Source organism: Fusarium poae (assembly GCF_019609905.1).
Source record: "Fusarium poae strain DAOMC 252244 chromosome Unknown contig_2, whole genome shotgun sequence".
NCBI lineage: Eukaryota > Fungi > Ascomycota > Sordariomycetes > Hypocreales > Nectriaceae > Fusarium > Fusarium poae.
The window spans coordinates 169,843-192,464 of NW_025408660.1; the positions used below are offsets into that span (position 1 = coordinate 169,843).

General features: G+C 50.0%; 4 protein-coding genes across 4 annotated transcripts; 1 reads left to right on the top strand and 3 right to left on the bottom strand.

Moving 5' to 3' along the window:
• Nucleotides 1-10,747: 10,747 nt before the first annotated feature.
• Nucleotides 10,748-11,256, bottom strand: FPOAC1_013353 (uncharacterized protein; the record flags this gene model as incomplete). The annotated part of the gene is made up of 2 exons (XM_044857694.1): nucleotides 10,748-10,785; nucleotides 10,833-11,256. 2 exons carry the CDS (start codon nucleotides 11,254-11,256, stop codon nucleotides 10,748-10,750), a joined length of 462 nt encoding a protein of 153 aa, XP_044701076.1.
• A 1,981-nt stretch (nucleotides 11,257-13,237) lies between these two features.
• On the bottom strand, nucleotides 13,238-16,433 carry FPOAC1_013354 (uncharacterized protein; the record flags this gene model as incomplete). The annotated part of the gene is made up of 3 exons (XM_044857695.1): nucleotides 13,238-14,132; nucleotides 14,183-15,027; nucleotides 16,398-16,433. 3 exons carry the CDS (start codon nucleotides 16,431-16,433, stop codon nucleotides 13,238-13,240), a joined length of 1,776 nt encoding a protein of 591 aa, XP_044701077.1.
• A 2,042-nt stretch (nucleotides 16,434-18,475) lies between these two features.
• FPOAC1_013355 (uncharacterized protein) lies at nucleotides 18,476-19,888 on the top strand (the record flags this gene model as incomplete). Its single annotated transcript, XM_044857696.1, has 1 exon — nucleotides 18,476-19,888. One exon carries the CDS (start codon nucleotides 18,476-18,478, stop codon nucleotides 19,886-19,888), a length of 1,413 nt encoding a protein of 470 aa, XP_044701078.1.
• Nucleotides 19,889-19,925: 37 nt separating this feature from the next.
• FPOAC1_013356 (uncharacterized protein) lies at nucleotides 19,926-21,200 on the bottom strand (the record flags this gene model as incomplete). The annotated part of the gene is made up of 1 exon (XM_044857697.1): nucleotides 19,926-21,200. The coding sequence occupies one exon, from the start codon at nucleotides 21,198-21,200 to the stop codon at nucleotides 19,926-19,928; it is 1,275 nt and encodes a 424-aa protein (XP_044701079.1).
• Between the last annotated feature and the right edge of the window lie 1,422 nt (nucleotides 21,201-22,622).

A 22,622-nucleotide genomic window follows, 5' to 3' on the forward strand; every position in this document is an offset into this window, starting at 1 on the left:
CCCTATAGGCTTTGCTTTCTTCCCTCGCTTTCTCTTATTGTATTGCTTCTCAATACGACTTCGCCGATCGTCAGCATATCTCTTAATCGTATCCTCTAGCAGCATAGCTTCGTTGACGATGTTGCGGATATTCTTGAGACCAGCGCGAGTGGGAGAACTGAGGATATCGTGATATCTCTCTCCAACGTGTTTGGCGGTATCAGAAGCGGCGGAAAATCGTCCTTCTGGAGGCAGAAGAGAGGCGTATGCAGGATCAACCGCTTGCTTCGATTTCAGCTGCTTCTGGAGAAGATATGAGACTGCAGGTTGGTCTGTAGGTGGAAAAATCCCTGATTTTTCGAAGCCTGAGATAATATGAGCACGAGTGAACCCTTCATTAAAGATTTCCTTTTTTTGCCCTAATCAGCATACATTTTGCAGAAGAAAAAGGATTATTAACTTACCATAAAGGCACCAGCAAAGTCACGGCGGTTAAATGAGAGATTTCCCTGCCGCAATGCCTAACGAAGCTTCTTTTGATGCGCATTCTTCATCCACTGAAATACTCCAACATCCATCGGCTGCAGCTTATGCGTTGAATGAGGAAGCAAAAAGGCAACGAGGATATAGAATTTAATGCAGTACTCACGGAAGGCAAAGGCGCCGTGCCCGGTGAAGCCGTCGATAATAAGAAGCCGCCAGATCTTCTCTGCAGGTATGCATTCCTTCGGAGGCACATCAAATGAAATGTGATGCTCGAGTGGTTTCCTAAGATGCTCATCACATCCAAAATACTCTTCAAATGATAGCTGACGATCCTGTACAGTAGCAGATTTCCCCCAAGAATGCCGGTTGAACTCCATCGCCCACTCGAGCGTGATATCGCCGTTCGAGAACGCCGACTCTGACTGTGCAAAGCGCATATTCGGATCACCGTCGATATACGCCCACTCCAAAGTAGGGAAAGACCTAAAGATAAGCCAGGGAGGAATCGTATCTCCTATAGCATTTCCGGTACCAATAACTGTGCAGGTTTCTCGGTCGGCAGGAGAAAGAACCTGGGCAGGAGACTTCTTCTTAGTGCGTACAATGAGGCATTCTACTCGCTCTCGCAGTATTCCTACTCTAACTCCCGCCTGGTCAGCATTCCAAATCTCAGAAGCGCCGATCTGCAGCTTCGTGATGAGTTCAGCAAGTCGTTTAAACCACTCCTTTACATCGTCAATGCCTGCAACTTCCCACGCTTCACGGGACTTATCTAACGACTTCAGAATCGATTTATCTAGCTCAGGATGATCGTCACGGAAGCGGCGATACCACATTCTGCTCACAGGCTGCGCATCAGGGTTTCTGCGGAGGCGCAGCGTGTTGGCTGCATCTTCAACTTCGCCTTTGCAAGCAGGAAGTCCTGATCTTTCCATCCACATCACGAAAGCGACGATAGCTTCCTCTTCTTCATCTGTCAGGATTCTCGGGCGACCAGCGGTCTTGAAAGCGATATCGTTCAAATCAGAGGAATTTGCAGCTTCTAGCTTCTTCACGATCCGTTGAATAGTTGCACGAGAGGAGCCGTGATGCCGTGCCTCGGCATTGCGAAGAGAAAGAGGCTGCTTGCTGACTTTGGAAGCATCGCGAGATAAGCCCTTTTGGTGCCGGGCACGAGAAAGAACAACCGCTTGCGCAGCTTTTAGATTTGCCTGTGACGGCATAATGAGGTTAGACACAATTTGTGCTCTTTTCACTGATTTCTGTCCTGACTTTAGGCGTTTTCACATACAAAAAGGCACAAAAAGGCGACACGGGCAGGTGCGGGGTCTGTCTCACGAATTTGTGCGTGTCTCACGATTTTGTGCCCAACCTAGCTTGCTAGGTTGGCTCGCCTGGGCCCTTCGGGCCCACATGAGCCAACGGGTATGGGAAAGCCATTGGATTCAGAGCTGAATCCGCCGCGCAGCTAGGATAGGGTTATTTTTAACCAATTAGCTACTCGATCGAGCCTCAGACGATCCAGCCTAAAAGTTTAAGCGAAAATCTCCATTTTGGTGAGCGATTCATGATGAATCGCCTCTTAATAGTTCCTAGGGTCACTGGAAACTGGCCAATTTCACGTGCGAAAGCGTTACGGCACCCTGAAATCCAACAAGATAGGCCAAACGGCAGCCCAAGAGTGACTCCTGAACCCAGGCCGTATCTTGGCTCGGACGATACGCCACAGACGAGCCGTCAAATTCGTGATCTTGGGTTGAACAAGACACCAAAGACGCGGAGACGATACAACGTGATAGCCAAGGGCTTTGAAGCTCACCAGCAGACAGTAGCGGCGCATACGCAGAGGATTGCCAGCCTAGAGGAAGAATTGGCTCGGCTGAAAAGAGGAAAGAAGAGGAAGGCGGTGCCGAATCCTAACAAACGTTTCATGACTCTTGGAGAGACTCTAGCTGGTAAAGAGTCCATACCAGAAGGGGCGACTCGTTATACGCCTATCGGGGTGGAATTTATCTCTTCAAGCGAGCAAGAGTCAGCATCGGAGGCTGGCTCGGTCATAGAAGTCAGAGAGGAAAACATACCCCACCAACCAACCAGGCGGTCGCAGCGGATAGTGAAAAAAACCAGAGTACAATAGATTGATCTACTTATGACTCATTAAATGAATGATTTTACGCATTTCTGTCAATTTGGTCAAATTCTGTGTAAGTGAAGTTGGTGAGTTTTGGTGGAGCTTTTTTTATTTTGCCTGGCGAAAGAGGGGTGGTGGCGAAAGAGGGGTTGTGGATGGTACTGATCCTGGGCTGGTCTTGATGACTATTGGGCTCTGCTGGGCCTGATGACTAACCTCGCCCGCCAAATCCTCGTCTCCGTTAACTTCAATCGATTAATTGAATCCAACTTTGAACCGTTCGTAATGCCGCAAAAATGACTTTTGAAGGCTGACAAGCCAGATATAAGCTTCCCTTGATGTAATGAATCGATGTATCCGCTTGAAATGCATTTTAGCGATAAAAACTTGGGGGTGCAGCGATTCCGTTTATGTTAAATGGAATCGCTATAACGTTACACTTTCATTAGCGCTTTTTTTTTTTAGTATGGGCTTTCAAATGGAATCGCTAGCGAATCCGCCATGCAGCTAGGATAGGCTTTCTGACGAAAGAGGTGCGCCGGACGCCTCTCAGTGCCCTTTCCCTATCGACTGGGACAAAATCCGCTACAACAGGAAGCCAGTACCATCTATTCGATACCGCCAGCCCCACAAGCGCGCCATCAACTCCAAATCCCAGCCTTCAGCAATCTACAGGCACGGCGCACAGCTTACCACAGATGGGAACAATAAGTTCTGGCTCTGCAAGTATTGCCATAGTAGCGGCCATCACGATGCTGCGCTTTTTGCCAGTGAGAGCACGACCAGCATCAATTATCACCTTGAACAGCAGCACAGACTGGAAGAATTCGGTTACAAAGCCATAGGAGCCGATCCTTTCAGCATAGCCAAGAGGACAGCAAGCCTTACGCCATACCTCGGAAGCCGCCGCGCGGTGTTCAACGACCTGAAATTCAAGGACGATTTTACTGACTGGGTGATTGACCTTGGCCTCACATTTCGTCAGGCGACTCATCAGCGGACGAATGAGATGTTTATCAATTATCTGGAGGATATCGATAAGATCCTTCCCAGAAGCCCATTTACTCTTGGCAGTTGGGTCAAAGAGAAGTGGCTTGGCGATGGTGGGAGACGCGTTTGGCCAAGGACAAAGCTGCAATCCGCCAAAAGCAAGGTCCATGTATCGATGGATGCATGGACATCTGAAGAAGGACAAACTATCTTGCCGTTGTCGCTCACTTCCTGGATGAGCGCCACAAGTTACAAACAGCTCTTCTAGACCTCCCACCTCTAAAGGGTCCTCATTCCGGTGAGAACATTGCCAAAGTGTTGTCGACCGTCATCGACTTTTACGACGTCTCGCCAATTATTGGCTTCTTCATGATGGACAACGCTGCAAGCAACGATGTATGCATCCAAGAGCTAGCAGAGCAGTACCCGACAATCAACCGCGAAAGCCGCCTTCGGTGCGTCGGCCATATGCTGAACATCATCGTCAAAGCTCTTCTCTTTGGCAAGGGCGTTAGCAAGCTGGAGAAACAGCTGCGCGCTGCATCCGATGACGAGCGGTTTGAGATATGGAGGAAGCAAAGCTGTATTGGCAAGCTCCATAACTTCTGCGTGTGGATCAACAGAAGCGACCAGAGACGGGAGCGGCTGAAACAGTACATCCTGCGGGCTTATGACGAAGGCAGTATCGAACACCTCTACACCAGGGTCCTGGTCGATGGTGGTATCCGCTGGAACTCTGTATATTCCATGATTGAGAGAGCTCTGAAACTCCGCCACGCCATTGATCTCTTCTTTCTCAACTATCGCCGCATCGTCGCCGAAGGATACGATATCTCACAAGATATCCTAACTCCGCAGGATTGGGTTGATCTCGATCACTTCCTCAATATCCTCAAACCTTTCAAGGATCTAACAAAACGCATGGAGGGCCGGGCTAACAAATCTGGCTCGGAAGGATCACATGGCTCACTTCACGAGACTCTCGAGTCGCTGGATGTGCTCTTCAAGAAGCTCCAAGAGGCTGGGAAGTTCGCAGATGATCACCCTGACGTGGTGTCAACATACTATTCCCATACTATTGATGCCGCTCGTATCAAGCTTGAGGAATATTTTGGCCTCACTGATGCCACCCCTGCATACCGGTGTGCAGTTGCCCTACATCCGGCTAACAAATTTACCTATTTCGAGCTTGAATGGAGTCACAACAGGCAATGGATCAGCGGCGCAAAGAGAGTGGTACAGGAGGTTTTTGCACAATACGAGGCAGCAGCTGCGGAAGCGGACCGAATGGACGGAGTAGGACAAGAGGAGGAGCCGGAGGAGCTGGAGGAGGAAGCAATTGCTGACAACAGTATCGCTCTTGATCCACCTCAGCAAGCTCGTAAGCGTCGGCAGAGGCTTGCTGTCACTGCGATGTCAGCTACACGAGGAAAGAAGCGGGTAAAGTTGACGTCTGAGCTGGATGAGTTTATGGCGAGGACTAACAAGGCTGATCTGGATGTTGAGGATCCTCTGGAGTGGTGGGTTCGCCATGCATCTGACTATCCTATCCTGTCGAAGATGGCGTTTGACTTGTTCAGTTGCCCAGCAATGAGCGCTGAATGTGAGCGCGTCTTCTCACAGACAAAGAAGGTCATTACGGATGAACGGAACCGGCTCAGTTCGGACACGGTAGCAGCGATTGAATGCCAGAAGCACTTGCTTCGAAGCGGAATATTAGCCTAGATCTACCACCGTAGCTATACAGGGCATGAAAAATAGTCGAGTAATGTCAACCAACCAAGTAAATCAAGCCGCTGTTGCCGAGTAAACCAAGTCAAGCAAGGGGTTCTGTCAACCAAGTAAAAAAAAGGGTCCAAATTTTGCTTTACTTGGTTGTTGGACACACTGACATTCTTTTCCGACTTCTAGCCCTATAACCCTCAAACATCACAATCCCTACTCCTCGCCACATTTCCCAGCCTCGCTTGTCCCTGCGACAGGCCTGCTTGAAGGCCAAATTCTCCAAGTGTTCAGCGTCCCATCTTCAGCGGCTGAAGCCTGGTCTGTCTACCAGAGGCTGTACTATATTAGTTCTTGCTGCATTATATCGTTTGGTTTGTTAGTATATCTTGTATGTTATCATGTCCGTGTAGCATCCAAACGCCCCGTGCTTTTCGCAAACTTGATCGCTGCTCGCACTGCTGCCAGGTTCGGCCTCCACTTATGCCCGTCTTCCGCCGTCTTGCCTCCCAGGAAAAATGATAGATTACCCATCATTTCCCCGTCGACATTTCGCATGTGTTCTCGTTGCTCATCCCACCGCGGACATCGGAAGAGGAAATGGTCCACCGTTTCTTCTTCCTGGCCGCAATCACACGTATCTGTCTCTGCTGCGCCTATTCTGTGCAGATACCTGTTGACCCGTGCCATTCCCGTTCGTAGTTGCACCAGGATGTCGGATTCGCGTCTCTTCAGGGCGTCATATAGTGTGCGCGTGTGCTTGCCGGGCAGCGCCTTATCGAGCTGCTTCGAATAGCTGCCTACGCTCTCAGGTAGCACCATGTGCTGCCGACGTTGTGCTAGTAGTACTCTCAGTCGGGTCGATCGGGCCTGGTACAGCGGTTTCGTTGTTCTGCATCCGCTATCTGTGGCTTTTCGCGCTTCGGTCTTTGCTTTTGCTCCCAGTGTGAAAGAGTCATTCGTGGGCGATACCCAACGCATCGTGATGGTGTTTCCACCCTTTCCAACTCGTTCGGCATGTTTGTAGATCTCCCGGATGGTGCCTTGTCCTGACTGTTGCCGAGGTTTCATAATCGCTTGTAGCGCCGATCGGTTTCTTGTTGCAATGATCACCTCTCGGTGTCGGAGCCCATCGGGCATGCACCTCAGGACCATTGCTATCGCTTCCAGCTCGGCCATGTATGCGTTTTGCTCGTCTCTCGGGCCAAGAGTGACGGAGTACTTTGCTATAACATCACCATTCACTCCTCCGTCCGCGGTGTTGCGCACAACGCCGCCCATGCCGACTAGTCCGTTTCTCGCAGAGGCACTCGTTGCGATGAGTACTTGTCTCATGCTGCTGGTCCCGGTCACGTCGTCGCCTGTGCCTGTATCTGCCGCTGCCAGTGTGGGAAATAGGCGGTCCGTAGTGGGCTGTTGGACTGGACCGCCTATTCAGTCCAGTCCAGTGCGGAAAAATTGCTGGACCAGGTGGTCCAGTCCAGGGTCATTGGACCGCCTGGACCGCCCATTTAAGGCCCATATTGTTAGGTGAGTAAATAGTGCAATCTGATTGGTTGAGCTTGGTGGAAACTATGATTATTTGACCGGCCTACATACCTTCGAAATCTATAAAGCAGATATTGCAGAGTAAAAAGTTGGCCGTACGGCAGGCTGGCTGCGCAGGCGGCTGCTGAAGCATAACTAGGCACAACAACACCGAAACTTGATCGCCATACCAAATTTTGGTCCGACCTTGGCACCAGTCCAGTTAAGGCAGGCGGTTCAGTCCAAGCCCTTTGGACTGCTGGGCGGTCCAGTCCAGTGCTTCCTGTTACATAGGCGGTCCAGTCCAGGGTGTCTGGACTGGACTGAACCGCCTATTTCTCACACTGGCCGCTGCCTCCTTGTCTGAACTGTACCGGTACTCCACCACCATGTGTCTATGCCAAGGTGGTAGTGCAAACGGCTCGATCGTTTCCATCCGCTCTATTGCGCCATCGTGGGCGAGTGCTAACTTCGTCAACGGCGACAGATATCTCCGTGTCTCTCTCACCCTGAGTGTCGTAAGCGGGTGCGTCTTCGGCAGTGTTTGCATGTTGACGTAGAGTCGTGTGCCGGCCTGCGCGTGGCGTTCATCGATGGGTAGAATACCAGCTTCAACTTCCGCCACTGCCATCGAAACCGTCTTGAAGGCTCCTGTGATGGCTTGCGCACCCATTTTCTGTGCCTCGTTCAGCCACCTGGTCTCCCTCCACCCGCGTCGGTGGGACCACACGTTCGAAGCGTAGTCCATCGTCGGGGCCACCGTTGCTACAAACAACTGTCTCGCCGTCCGGGGCGTCAACATCTTCAGCCTTCGTAGACACATGGCCGCCCGAAGTCCCCGTGCAGCTGCTTTCGCCATGTGTTCCTCATACCGCAACTCCGAGTCCATCACCAGTCCCAGTATCTTGCCGCTTTTCTTGGGAATGATCCTTTGGCCCTTGATCATATACGGATTTTCGTCGGTGCGTTCGGGATGGCGTGTGAAGTGTATGATGACCGTCTTGTCTTCCTCAAACGTCGCCCCGCTCCGTCTCTCCCACTCCAGTGCTCTGTCGATGACAGCCTGGATGCCCACTCGGTTGGCTTCTGCTGTCGGACCCGTCACCCAGGCTGAGTAGTCATCGATAAAGGCGATCGATCCACCTTTTGCATCGATCTTGCGCTGCACGAGGTCTGCGTTGAAGAAAAGGAACAGCACCGGTGACAGCGGCGACCCTTGCGGAAGTCCAGCCTGTGGCAGCTCCCGTCGCTCAGAGGTGTAGCCGTTTACCACGATCGTCGCGGACCGATTGGAGCAGAAAGCGTCTATCCACTTTACCAATCCCTTGGGGATGCCTCTGGCTTCCAGTCTCTGCAGTAGTCGATCTTTGAACACCCCGTTGTAGGCTCCCTTGACGTCGAAGCTTATCAGGCTGAGCACCTTCCGGTTGCGCCACGCTTTGTAGATGTGCTCTTGGAGGAGCAGGAGTGCCTGCTCGGCCGATCGTTGCTTCCTTCCGCCGAAATGATTCGTGGGTAAGAGCCCGAACATCTCTACCGCATACGAGATCCTGTCCGCGATGACCGCCTCTAGAATCTTGCCCAGAGTCGATAGAAGTGAGATCGGTCTCCAGGCCTTGGCCACCTTGTAGTTGTCCTTGCCCGGCTTCTTGAGCGGGATGATTTTCGCGCTCCTCCACTGGCCCGGCAGCTCTCCGTCTCTCAGGGATGTCCGAAACAGATGCAGCACCCGGCCTCCCACTACGGGCCAGAGCTGCTTCCACACTATCGCTGGTAATCCGTCTTCGCCCGGAGCTTTCCATGCCTTGGCCGCCATCACCTTCTCTTCCACCTCCTCCGGTGTCAATTCTGGCATCGCTATTTCTCGCTGCGCCGGCCGGCGCTCTTCATCTTCGATCACAGCCGGCAGAGGGGGGAAGAAGACGCTGAGAAGCTCCTCTGCCTGTTCCACCTTGTCAGTCGTCGTCGTTCCATCTCTTCTCTTTAGAGGAGGTATCTTATAACCTATCGCTTCGCCTCCAGGCGAGAGGTACTTGACCGATTGCCAGATGTTGGCTCCGTCTTCGAGGAAGCTGTCCCAGTGCGCCTTTTTCTGCCTCCTGATCGCGTCGTGGTATTCCTTTGCCGCTTCTCTGGCCTTTTGCTCCAGGTCTGCTGCCTCTCGTCCTCGTCGCCGGCATGCCCTTGCTTGGTTGCGCGAGTGGGTGTACATCCGCCGCAGTCGGGTTAGGTCCGTCGTCCACCACCTCTTGGCGTAAGGCGACGGTTTGGCTCGTGGGACCAGGTCGTTGATCGCGTCCAGCACCACCGACATCAGCCTATCCGTCTGAGCCTGCACTGTGCCGCCACACGGCAACGCTTCCAGCTTCGTCCTAACCCTCTCCTTGATCTCCAACCAAGGTGCATTCTTGAATAACATTCTTTCGCTGGACGTTCGTTCCGGCGGTGTCGTGTCAAACTCCGTTCGGATCGCCCGATGGTCCGATCCATGCTCTGTTGGATGTATCCCACAGCTCGTCATCTCGCCCGCCAACTCCGTCGATGCCAGCACCAGGTCAATCGTGCTCGTTCTACCTCCTGGGCCTTCCCACGTCTTCGTGCCTCGGGGCAGCAGGCTGTGAAGGCCATGTTCTCCCATCAGCTCTATGATCGGTCCAGCTTCGCCTTGCCTCCTTCCCGTCACCTCATCGCCTCCCCATAGCGTGTCGTGACGATTGAAATCCCCTACCAAGATCACGTCAGTTCTTCTACCGGACCCATTACGGAACTCCGCGATCGCCGTGCGCAGCTGTCCCGTCGCCGCTTCAAGAGCCTGCTCGTTCCTCCCCTCTACATATACCGACACCACCAGCACGTCTCTCTCGGGGAACCTGATGATCGCTCCTGTCAGGTCTGACGATGGGATCGGGACCTGTTCGGCCTCCAAGTCCCTCCGTATCCAGAGCATGCTGCGGATCGGCCAACGCGACGCACACGGCTCCCGCGTCTTGGTGGGGATCATCTTCGTCCAGTTGCTGTGGTGGTTGGGCGCTGTCATCACCTGTCCTTCGATTGTGCATACCCACGGCTCTGCTACCGCCAATGCTGCGTAGTCCCTGAGGTCTTTGTCATTCATCATGCTCAGAAGCACTTTTTCGTTCTTCCGCACGTTCAGTTGGTACACTTGTAGCCTAGTGCTCATCTCCTCGCATCTGTCGCAGTCGACATGCTCGACGGAATGATTCGTGCCGTCCTCCGCATGACACGCACACTGGCTCTGCTGATTCGCATTGTCCATGGTGATGTCCTCGCTCAGCACATCTGCCGCATCTCTGCGCTTCTTTGCAAACGAATGCCTTGTGGCCTAGCCCCCAGCAGTTGTAGCATTGCACCACCTCGGCTCTAGGCTCGAACGTGCTAGTTCTCGCCGATTCGCCTGCGAGGTGAAAGTATCTGCCTTCCAAGAGCCGTTTCGCATCGCTTTCTTTCGTCACGTAGATCACCATCGACCCGTAGGCCTTGCCGTTCCCCTTATCGCTGAGCCAGTTTATCTTAGCTATCGTCACTTCATTTTCTTGGCCGAGTGCCTCACTCGCTCCGGGCAGAAGATTGTTGTTCGAATCAAGAACGGCCGACCGATTAGCCCCGTTAACCTTGACCGGGTACAGCCGCTCTCTGAGGATCTTTGCCCCCGGCATGTCTGCTCCCAGTGCCGCTTCTCGGACCATGTGTAGTTCCGCTTCATCTCTACAGATTACCTTGATGATGTTGGCGTTCCTAGCTCCTCTCACCACCGCTGCACATCTCCATCTCTCGTCCTTCTTCCTTGTCCTCACAGCGGCCTCGATTGCCTGTCGAACCTCTCCAATCTGCGCCTTATTACTGTCATCGTCGCCCACTCCGGAGATGTCTATCGTGTAGAATAGCTCCTCTCTAGGGGATGAAAGCGGCGCTGTCGGTGATGACACCGGCTCGGGACCTCTAACACCGCCATCCTGCCCCTCCGTTGGTGGCATACGAGCTATGTCTGCGAATGACTGCCTGGGGTTCACCTGGGCGGAGCCGGCTACGGCGCGCTGCGCCAAGGTGTCTAATTTTTCATGGATGCGCTTGATCTCGTCAACCGCCTGCGCTTGAAGAGGCTCGCTATCGCCTGAGGTGTGCTGCCGCATTCGTTTGAGCTCGTCGATCTGTTCCTGCATCAGCTTTCGTTCCTGTGCGGCTTGCGCCTGAATGCCTTGAATATCTTTTTGCAGCTGCCTAATCGCTTTCTCCTGGCCTTCGATCATTTGCTTGAACGCCTGCTGCTCCTTTTTCCAAGCGTTCCACAGAGTCTCGATGATTCTCTCGTGAGATGTCGTGATTTCCTTCACGGTTTCCTGCTGCGACTTCGCCATTTGTTTCATTGTTTCGTCGCGTACTTCGCGGATCAGGGCTTGCATCACTGTCCCAAGATGTGACTGTTGGGTTTTCCAAGGGATAAACTAGTCCGTTCTGAGTTTATGTTGGCAGAGTCGTAGGGCGTAGTACTGAGCAAAGCGAAGTGTCACGTCTCTTGATAGTGAATAGAGCGGGTTAGGCGTATTCAGGTAAAGATGTTTTATTGATAGCTGGTGAGCTAAGTTCTATCTAGTGCTAAGAGAGTGTTCTATATATACTAGTCTGAGGATACAAGGCAATAGGTATTGTCTTGTATCTGTCATGGACCGAGAAGTGAATGTGTCGGTCCTGGACCGTGGTGTAAGTCGTTCGGTCCATAGTTAATTGGTCCGCTGTGAATGTTGAAGTGGGGCTTCGTGAGGACCGAAGGTTAACAATTCGGTCCTGTGGTGATTGGCGTAACTGAGGAGTAAAAGTGGGGTGTGTAAACGTGAAAAAGTGGGGTGTGTAAACGTGAAAAAGTGGGGTGTGTAAACGTGAAAAAGTGGGGTACACATGACTTCGTCATTTGGGTCGTAACACAAGATTACCGGGCAAGTTCTCCATCCCTTTTGCTGTTAGCTTTCGCAGTCGGTCTGATTTACGCGTGCTGGAATCCCGTGGGCAGGCGTCCTCGGAGGTCACGACGATGCTGTCCGCAACCGTGTCTATCGCGCCGTTTCGCGTCGCGTTGCGCCCCGCTTGGCTTTCCAAACGGCTGCCTCTGCAACGTTAACAAAGGTTGTAAAGATTGTAAAGATTGTCAGGAGGTTAAAGGTCGGTCGAAGGCTATCAAGCCCAAATCATTCTCCTTCTGGATTACGCAGGGATGCTGAGTGCAGTTTACAATTGATTGTTGTTATTATTCTTGCAGTCGAAGGACCTTTGAGGCCTTATATCTTCGACTGATTCTTTCTAGGACTTGAGTCCTGGAGTCCTAGATGATAGTCCTACGATTTGAGTTTTAGGACATCAAACTTTAACTTTAATCTTGAACCTTAATCCTGAAGTTGAGGGGGAACCATCAATTCTTTCAACACCATGTCGCGAATATGTCGTCAATTAGGCCAACTGTGACAGGACAAGAGCACGAACGAGGTCGAGTGTGACTTGGGTAAGATGATTGTTTACGAGTAAAGAAAGAGACGCCTAAGGAAAACTCCGACGTAAGCTATTTACACAATATTCATAAAGTGAGACTAGTATTCATAAAGTATGAAAGTCACATGATCGTTCCCTCACACCAACTCAACGTCAATCCATTCAACGAAAGCGTTCAGTTGATCAACTTAACGAGAGGCCGGCGATTACTAAGCCAATCCACTCAATAATAGGTCGTCCGTTGAGTTGGTTGAGTTGTTTGGGTCTCTGGCTGCCTCTGCAGCCCGAAGATAGTCAGTCGTCAATTGATATCACGAGAGACCTCAATTTATCTCTTCTGTGCAATTTCTGACCTTTCCGACAAGATTTAAGCACCGTGATATGAGAATTGTTGAAAATCACACCCCCGCAGATGTCACGCGATTGTGAGCTTGCTTAGTTGCCCCCCCCGGCTCGAGCCAACGTGTCAGATGTTAAGGTGTATTGTGTGTATTGCTTCATCCTCTCGAAATCGAAGGACTATTGAGACCTTATATCTTCGGCTGGTTCCTTCTAGGACTTGAGTCCTAGAAAGTCCTAGATGAAAGTCCTAGATGAAAGTCCTATGATCTAAGTTTAGGATTTCAAACTTTAATCCTAAACCTTAATCCTAAAGCTGAGGGTGAACCCTCCAACATTCAACACAACGGGTAGTAGTTTTATTTCGCCTAAAAGTGTCCTGGCGGCCTTGAACACCAAGTCGATTTTGCCTACTGGAATACACACAATTGACCCCAATATCTGACACTTATGTTCCATAATGTTACATGTGATGCATTGCTAACCACTATAAAACAGAACTAAATCGGACATGTTGAATGACCGCGCCCTCCTCGCTCAGCCACTTAAGTAGTGACATGAACTTCATATGATTTTCTTTACATCATTCTCGCCATTAAAGTTCAACACACTCTGACAAACCCATCCAACCCCAATTCTTTCCAATGTGTCACGGCCAGGGTCCCTGTGACACAATGGTGTCCTTTTTCCAACAAGAAGGAATATATAATACTTCTTGTCACTGTCCTCTTCATCCTCGGTATCCTTTTTATCCTCACTCCAAGAGGGCTTGTAGTTTGTTCTTCCTAGTAACGCGCACTGCACCTCTTCGGGTATTCTTTTTGTTGTTTTATCAAACCGCAGTTCTCCTACTGCTCCGTCGTTGTTGGGATGACCGTGGTGGTGCACCGTGTCCTCCTGTCCGGATTTGCGACTTCCTGGCTTTTGGTGTGGATTCACCGCCTTGCGTGAAAGGCGATGTGGTCCATGTCGTCCCTCTTGTTTAGTTTCCAGAGCTTGGAGTTCAAGCTTAGCCACCCGGCAGGTGAGGATGCCAGGAGAATCGGTCGTCGTTTTCGAAAGTTGAACGCTCATATTCCATTGGACGACACCTTTTCCAACTTCCAAGTAATCGATTGATCCATGATATGCCATCCACGACCATGTCTGCGGCGGTGAAATGTTCGTACGTTTGAAGTCAATACGATAATCATCAATCTTCTCATCTCGATACCATAGGAGACTCCGCTGCAAAAAAGGCGGTCGATTAAAGATGCCGTTTTCAACTTGGCAATACCTTATGGCCTGTGCCAACGCGCTAGCTAGTGACTTAACCGCGATGGGTCTATCTGTCATCTTCGTAAGGCATGAATTGGAGTATTTCTTGAACAATAACTGGAAAAGTTGAATTTTCGCCGTTCCTCCACGACCCTTAAGCGACATCGGAAATTCTGGGTCACTCCAGAAAGATTTTTGACCACTTAGACAATTAGTTGATGCCAAACATAGATCCGCCTCAAATAGACCTACTTTTTCATATAACCCTCTGATCGTAGCGCTGCACAAGTCATGCCTCCTCCGCACTCCCAAAATGGCTGTTTTTCTGTGAAGTGAATGATCCGTCGTGATAGTGCACGTTCCTGCAGGACCCATGCCCGCTTGTTCAAAATTCCGTTCTCCACGGAGTCTTGAAAGGAATTAGCAAATAAGGGGCAAGCGGCGCGTGACGCCGAAACGTCGGATTTATAATCGACGGATGAGTCTAAACCGGGGGGTATAGTCATTGACTCTTGGAGAAATCCTTGATGTGAATCTTTAGAGGAAGTAGCGGCGATGGTGCAGTAAGCGTTCTTGAAAACCTCATACATAGTTTCCGATTCTCGTTTCCAATCTTCTTCATCTTTTTGATTGATGCAAAGCGAGTCGATCCAGATATATTGTTTACCAATCGAGCGAGTCAACTCAATTGCATCCCTGAATGTTTTCGGCAAATCTTCCAGGCAAAATGTCTCCTCATCACCACCTTTGAATTGACATTTGTTCCTATCCTCCATTGGCAGGTCGCCCCAGCAATGCGAAAGAGCAACATAGTCGACGGCAGATGTTAGATTGTCCACAGGTTTTTTGACAACTTTCACATCACATTTCACATCACCGTCGTTGACACTGTGTAAATCAACCAGACGGGTCGGCAAAGGGCGATCGGGAGCCGGGCGGCATGTGCGACCTGATCCACAAAGTCCCTTATCGCAATTTTCGAGCCACGCTATGATCAAGGATATTTGATCCTCTTGTGACATGACGGGGGTAGAAAACTCAATAGCACGATCCTTGAGGGCTTCGTTCGACACGAAAGACCAGTTGTCGCGAGCAACCTAGGATAATGTTTAGAATCATAAAATCACGCGGAAAGACATAGCGATAACCGTTAAAGAGAAGGGCCAGCATTCACGACAAACCGCAGATGAAGCCAGTACTTACAAACTATTTCCACAGAAAGATCCAGGATCAGCAATCAAAACAGCAATATTTCAGATGAAGCCAGTACTTACCTCCTATTTCCACAGCAAGATCCAGGATCAACAATCAAAACAGCAATATCTCAGATGAAGCCAATACTTACAGCCTATATCCACAGAAAGATTAAGGATCAGCAGTCATACCAGTAAAATCTCAGATGAAGCCAGTACTTACAAGCTATTTCCACAGAAACATCCAGCATCAGCAATCATACCAGCAATATCTCAGATGAAGCCAGTACTTACCTTCTATTCCCACCGAAAGATCCAGCATTAGCAATCAGACCAGCAATATCTTAGGTGAAGCCAGTACTTACCCACTATTTCCACAGAAAGATCCAGTATTAGCAATCATACCAGCAAAATCTCAGATGAAGCTAGTACTTACAGTCTATTTCCACAGAAAGATCCAGCATTAGCAATCATACCAGCAATATCTCAGATGAAGCCAGTACTTACCTCCTATTTCCATAGAAAGATCCAGGATCAGCAATCATACCAGTAAAATCTCAGGCGAAGCCAGTACTTACCTTCTATTTCCACGGAAAGATCCAGCATTAGCAATCAGAACAACAATATCTCAGATGAAGCCAGTACTTACCCACTATTTCCGCAGAAAGATTCGGGATCAGCAATCATATCAGCAATATCTCAGATGAAGCCAGTACTTACATACTATTTCCATAGAAAGATCCAGCATTAGCAATCAGACAAACAATATCTCAGGTGAAGCCAGTACTTACCTCCTATTTCCATAGAAAGATCCAGTATGAGCAATCATACCAGCAATATCTCAGATGAAGCCAGTACTTACATCCTAGTTCCACCGAAAGATCCAGCATTAGCAATCAAACCAGCAATATCTCAGATGAAGCCAGTACTTACCCACTATTTCCGCAGAAAGATTCGGGATCAGCAATCATATCAGCAATATCTCAGATGAAGCCAGTGCTTACCTCCTATTTCCACCGAAAGATCCAGCATTAGCAATCAAACCAGCAATATCTCAGATGAAGCCAGTACTTACCCACTATTTCCGCAGAAAGATTCGGGATCAGCAATCATATCAGCAATATCTCAGATGAAGCCAGTGCTTACCTCCTATTTCCATAGAAAGATCCAGCATTAGCAATCAAACCAGCAAAATCTCAGATGAAGCTAGTGCAGACCTCCTAAATCATGTCAATTAGCGATGCATCGCCATGGCATCAACCTAACTATCTTACATTCTCGTAAATTGCTTGGTCTTTGTCCGATTTCATACTTGAATCCTGTCGGGCGTTTCACAGTACAGCTGTGGTCTTGATCGGAGCTAAGCGTTGTTTCCCCAGCGGTTTTGGGTGACGTTGTGGTTTTAGTGTTTAGGCATTTGTCCACAGCAAGCTAACTGCTGCGAGCTGACGTTGCTAGCGCATCTCGGAGAATGCACATTTGCCACGCCAAAAAGCTTCTCCCCACCTTTGACCCCAAGACCCGTCGTCAAGGCCTTTGTAGTCTCGCTGCAATCTCGTAAACCCACCCTACCCACAACTCATGAGACATGTAAGGCGACAGATATGATTCGCAATGCTTGCAAGAAAACGCTTCTTACGGGCCAGGATATGGAGATGTGATATCAGTGCCGTCATTACAATTACGTAACAGCTAAAAACCTGTCGTAGCAGACGTAAGTATTATGGGCACTTCCGTTTCACATTGCCGATACAGGAGGGAGCAGGTTTCAAAATCCCGACAGAAACAAATCGGTGCCATTTAGACAGACATAGCCGTCAATCGGTTCGTTAGGCTTTGCCATGCGTCGAGTTCAACGCTTGGCCGTCTGCGAATGACGCCAACGTCTTGCTGAAGTCAGCAGGCCAACCCTTCCATCCATCCCCGAAAAGTGGATCACTGCCTTCGGGATACTGCTCGAAGAAAGCCCGGCTACACCGCCAAAGTATGTGTCATGAAAGCTGCATGCAGATGGTGCTGAGTCGCCCTTGGAGGACGATCATGGTGGAGTCTGCGCTAATTGCATCCTCACTGACTCCAGGCCCTAGCGTCGCATAAGCCCGAGAACTAGCCTCGCAAGCTAAGCTGGCCTAGGCCTCCTAGCTTCTGGCTTTCGCTTCTCCCCTATATCTTTTTCCTTTCCTTTCTATTTTTTTGTTGTTGCCAGTCCTTCTTTTTGGATTGTGCCTTCCCTCTCTCTGCCTTCTTTTTGTCATGTTGACGTTGACCTCTGAGCTTTGACATCTGCGTACCCACCTTCACGCATTGATGGTGTGCTTCACTGTAATGTCATGTGAGCTAACGACAAAGCTAAAACTGACTAGCGGCCAATGTGGACATGAAGCGGTCAGACCGAAGCTAGGCACGTTCCGCTAGTGTCCAGGACTGCTTATCTCAAGCGATCCATATTTCGGCGGTGCACCTGTCGGCCGGCACTGGATTGCTGACCCTTTCGAATAATTCTTAGCCAGTCTCTTGGGCCGAAATCGACGACAGGCGGGGGTGAATTGTCATTTTTCGGGATCGCATTACTTCCACGTAGACCAGTCTGTCTTTGTACAAACGATGTCCAAGGCGGGAGCCCAGTTCACTGACAAATGATTTTGTGCCGTTGATTGTCGTGTGTGAGCATGACGATGTCGGTCATCCCTCGTGCTTGCCGCAAAAAAGAGAAGAAAAAAAGGCTCAATACAGAGAGCCAAGCCAAGCCCAACCTCTCCCCACCGCCGGGGTGTCGGGACGAAAGCAAACGTCAGATGCTTTGTGGGGTTGGTACAGTAGGGTGCGGGTTCACCGTCAGTAGCCCTTCATCATAATTTTGTTGAATTGACTCAAAGCAGACTAGCTGCGGCGCTAATCCTAGTGACAGATGACGTTAGTGGGGTCACTGTTCTGTTGTTTACTAACAGCATTCTGATCAGCATCAAGGAATTAAAGCGAGGATGGAAATCACCTCGAGTCGGATGAAGGGATAGTTACTAACAAAGATCTATCACATGATTGAAACTATAATAGGCTGGTCTGAATATTGGTACCCGATCCCGGACCGCCGACAAAGCAAGAGACAATTATGGCTGAGAGATGGTGGGGTACATTCTGACTCGGGCTATGCATGGGTCGTTCGTCACACTAGTCCATCTTGGGACACTTTTCATAAAAGTACGATAAAAAAACAGCTGACGGTGAACCCGCACCTCACTGTAAAGGTAAGGCGAGGGGTTCCCTTCATGCACAAGCGTGAACTATTGTTACTTTCTTCCTCCTGTCATACCAAGAATAAGCAGGTCCACAGCAAAAGTAAAAATCGAATGCTATGGAGTGTTCCGGCTTAATCTTCGGGGTACGCCCAATCGACGCGAAATTGTTCTTTAACGTTAGCGATGATGATCTCCTCCGTCAGGTTCACGATGAATTTCCTCAAGAACTCGATCGTCTCAAGCGTGCCTACTCCATCGGAGAGATGGATTCTGTTCACCCACCAACCCCATCTCCATCTCAGATCATATACGGAGCTCAGTACAACGAGGTCAACCGTACTCTCGTCAGTGTCCTTTCTCTGAGATGGATTTACCATAACTATTACGAGATCTTCACAGGAACTCAACCCGATCAGATAAAACTGACGCGCTCGACTTTCGACTGGATACGACAAACCTTTATGAATAAACTTGAAGATCCGGCGGATCTTTATGCACTGCTGGCATATATCGTGATTAACGACCTTGGCAAAGATGCTTGTCTCGCATCCGACTATTACTCAAAAACAGGCGAAGATGTCTCGACCTTGAACCACGACATAATTATGCTCAAAGCTGTTGAAACTGGTCTCGTCCCCCTCATTGATCGTCTTCCACGACGTCACAAGGATATGATCATGCGTGGCATACGGCTCGGTGCGGGGTTCAACCCTGGCCAGCTGGCACAGGCAGAAAACGCACCTGCGTCCCTATCTAGCCTGCTACAGATGCAAGGTCACGACGACGATTTCCAATTCCACTTCATGCAGCAGCTGTTGGATATCGCCGGCGCCGCTGGCCACGATGACTGGACATGTGCCAGAAAGCTCATCCAGCCAATTGCCCAGGCGTACCGAAATGTCTACGAAGTGGCAGTTGGGGTCATACTTGGCAATCGAAGCTTGCGTGATGCCTACGACGTGATTCTGACCAGGCGGGGCGAATCACTCCACAAGGAGGGTTTCAAATCGCTCAATGTGCAACATCCGGAGGACCGGGCACTGTTGAGATTACTATGCATGGGTGGAGTTGCTGATCTAGAAATGGCAGAGCTGTACTTGTCGGTATGGGAGGCTCTCGACGATGGCGCGCATGCCTCCCTTGTTCGCACCCTGAACATAGACGGGTCATTTGTTGAGCCTGCTGTTCAGCCAACATATATGCCGGCCATGCTTGCGCAGGGGATTGGTAAAACAGGTTCAGCATCACGGCATGACAAGGAGCAGCGGTTATATCATATGTTGCGATATTTGTCGCGAGTTATGGTGCTGGAAGAGGAGCAGCACAGCCATGCTGAAGTTATTGAGCGAAGTGTTTTATGGGTGGTGAAGGATGTTGTTCAGAGCCGCGCGTTTCAAAAAAGACCCTGCCATACTGGAAAGGACAGAGGTTCCAAAAAGTGCAGTCGCGATTCCAATATGATAGCAACAGTATGTTTTATGATAATTCAATACTCTCTTCGGCACCACGCATGGCTCCTTGAATTTTAACACGATACCTACACCCACTCCAAGAAAATCGATCAATCTAGGGTTGGATGCAAATCGGCAAAATCTCGCCACGACCGTCGGGGCTTTGGCACTTCTCATCGAAATCTTTCCACCAATCCTCATTCTGGAAGCGGGGTACAAGGTTCCAGTTTTCCATGAGGACCAATTCGCTCTCAGATAGGCCCATCCAAACAAAAAGATCTTGACGACGTCTTGGCCTTTTTGAGCCTTGATCAGAACCATTTTTGCATTGCGCTTCCACGTCAGAATGTAATCCGGGCTGAGGATTTTCCTCGTTCGCCGAACTTCTGATGTAATCACCACTCTCTGAGGAGTTGTTCTCGTTGTCCCTTTGAAACCAGCCGTCGTTGCGGTCAGGGTATTCCGAGCAGATGGCAGTCAGTGCTGGAGAAATGGAACACCGTGTTTTTATATTCTCCTGAAATTCTGAAGAGTGTTTTTGCTTTCCCGTTGCATCTATTATAGATGTTCGCAGTCGCCGGTCATCGCAGCCAAATTTGAAAACGGTGAGGACAGTTGATAGCACGATCAGAACAACAGTGCATATCTGTGTCAGCAACGAAGCCATGCCAAGACTGATGATTTGAACCCCAAAGGCTACCCAGCCTATCCAACGTGAACACTCGTAAGCAATGGGATGGGGGACTTGTGGGGTTTGCGTGAAGATACGCCCCACAAGAACACGCGGGATTTTCATTGTGATGACCTTGGAATCATCCGTGACCACGATAACTTTCGCAAGTTGGCCCTTGTTTTTAGGCTCCTTGAACCCTTGCTGGATAGCTCTGTCGATGCCGGCCTGGTTCTCTCTTACAAGCACAACTCGCACGGCGACCGATGCAAGCATGGCGAAGACGTTTACGAAGCCCCACCAATCTGCTGACAGCACGGTGAGTGCCACCATGATTCCATTACAAGGTACACTCACCGCCAGTGCTGTCCAGGGTGATGCCGTCGACCCTCCCAGGTCTCGAGCCTCCCACTGAATCCTATGGTGAATTTGATGGAATTCCTGCGCTTTCAGCCACCGAGAAAACCAGCCAGCGAGCTCTGTAGTCATCACACCCTCCGTAAGGTTGTAGAGAACAAAATTAGGCTGCTTCTTGGTAAAATGGTTGCCTGCAAGCACAAAGGCACCGAGCAGCGGAAGGAACTCGACATAACGGCTCGAGACGAGACGGCCAACACTAATATTGACCTCGTCTACCCCAAGGATAGTTATCAATCCCAGGGCATCAATTTGCAGTTGAGTTGACTCGGCCCAGGAAAGGGCTCCTTTCCAAGGATACATGGCGTGACTCGAATGAATACACTCGGAGGGGGTTAAGATTTTGACGTGTTTAGAAATTGCACTAGAACACAATGTAATGGCCGCCCTCGATCAGAAATAGATAATTTCGAAAATTAAATAGAGTGATAGTGGTCACGGCTCCGCAAACTGACTTGCGCCAAGAGAGGTATCTAGTTGTAGTGGCCTGGCTGTGCAACGGCCTAGGACGAGTAAATTCTCATTATGAGAGAGTACCTAACTGGTATTTTTGTACAAGCCCAATTATGCGCGGGCAGGGGTATATCTTTCGTCGGATATCCAATAGTTGAAATAAGGTGATCAACCGGGGCAGCTGAAGTCTGACCGGTTGACATGGCGCAGATGCTACTTGGCAATCTACTGGACTCACAAGCTGCGTCTGGTTGGCTACAGGAGTTCTTTTCAGCTGGTGAGGGCTCACCGCACGCAAATCCCGCAAATATGGCAACGGCTCAAAAGAATTGTTCGAAAGGGTCAGCAATCCAGTACCGGCCGCCAAATATTTCGGATCGTTTGAAATAAGCAATCCTGGACAGTGACGGAACGTGCCTAGCTTCGGTCTAACTTGGATGGTCTGTATCCACATTGGCCGCTAGTCACTTTTAGCTTTGTCGTTAGCTCACATGACATTACAGCGAAGCACACCATGTGTACTGGATGCATCAATAATGCGTGAAGGTGGGTACGCAGATGACAAAGCTCAGAGGTCAACGGCAGCAGAGATATGACAAAAAGAAGACAGAGAGAGAGGGAAGGCACAATCCAAAAAGAAGAACTGACAACAACAAAAAAATAAAAAGGAAAGGAAAAAGAGATAGGGGAGAAGCGAAAGCTAGAAGCTAGGCCTAAGGTCAGCTTAGCTTGCGAGGCTAGTTCTCGGGCTTACGCGACGCTAGAGCCGGAAGTCAGTGACGATGCAATTAGCGCAGACTCCACCATGATTGTGATCATCCTCAAGGGCGATACACTCAGTAAAAAGACGGTGAGCTTTATGGATCGCAACTACTCTAGTAGTCTCTTTTCTGGCCCCTAATGCGGCAGTTAATCGTCGTAGAGGCGTTGCAGATGGCATGGCTACGCAACACAAGCAGCTTCGCCAACTCATCCGAGCATCGCAAATGTGTTGATGGAGTACTGGAAGAGGAGCTTGGCCCCATGCATGCCGGGGCTCCGCAACTTTCATGACACATACTTTGGCGCTTTAACCGGGCTTTCGTCGAGCAATATCCCGAAGGGGTGGCCCAAGATGCGAACCGAACCAGGACGGTGTGCTGAGCTGGTTTGCTGATTCCACCGAGAGGTTAGCGTTATTCGCAGACGGTCAAGCGTTGAATTCGACGCATGGCAAAGCCTAACGAACCGATTGACGGCTCTGTCTGTCTAAATGGCATCGATTTGTTTTTG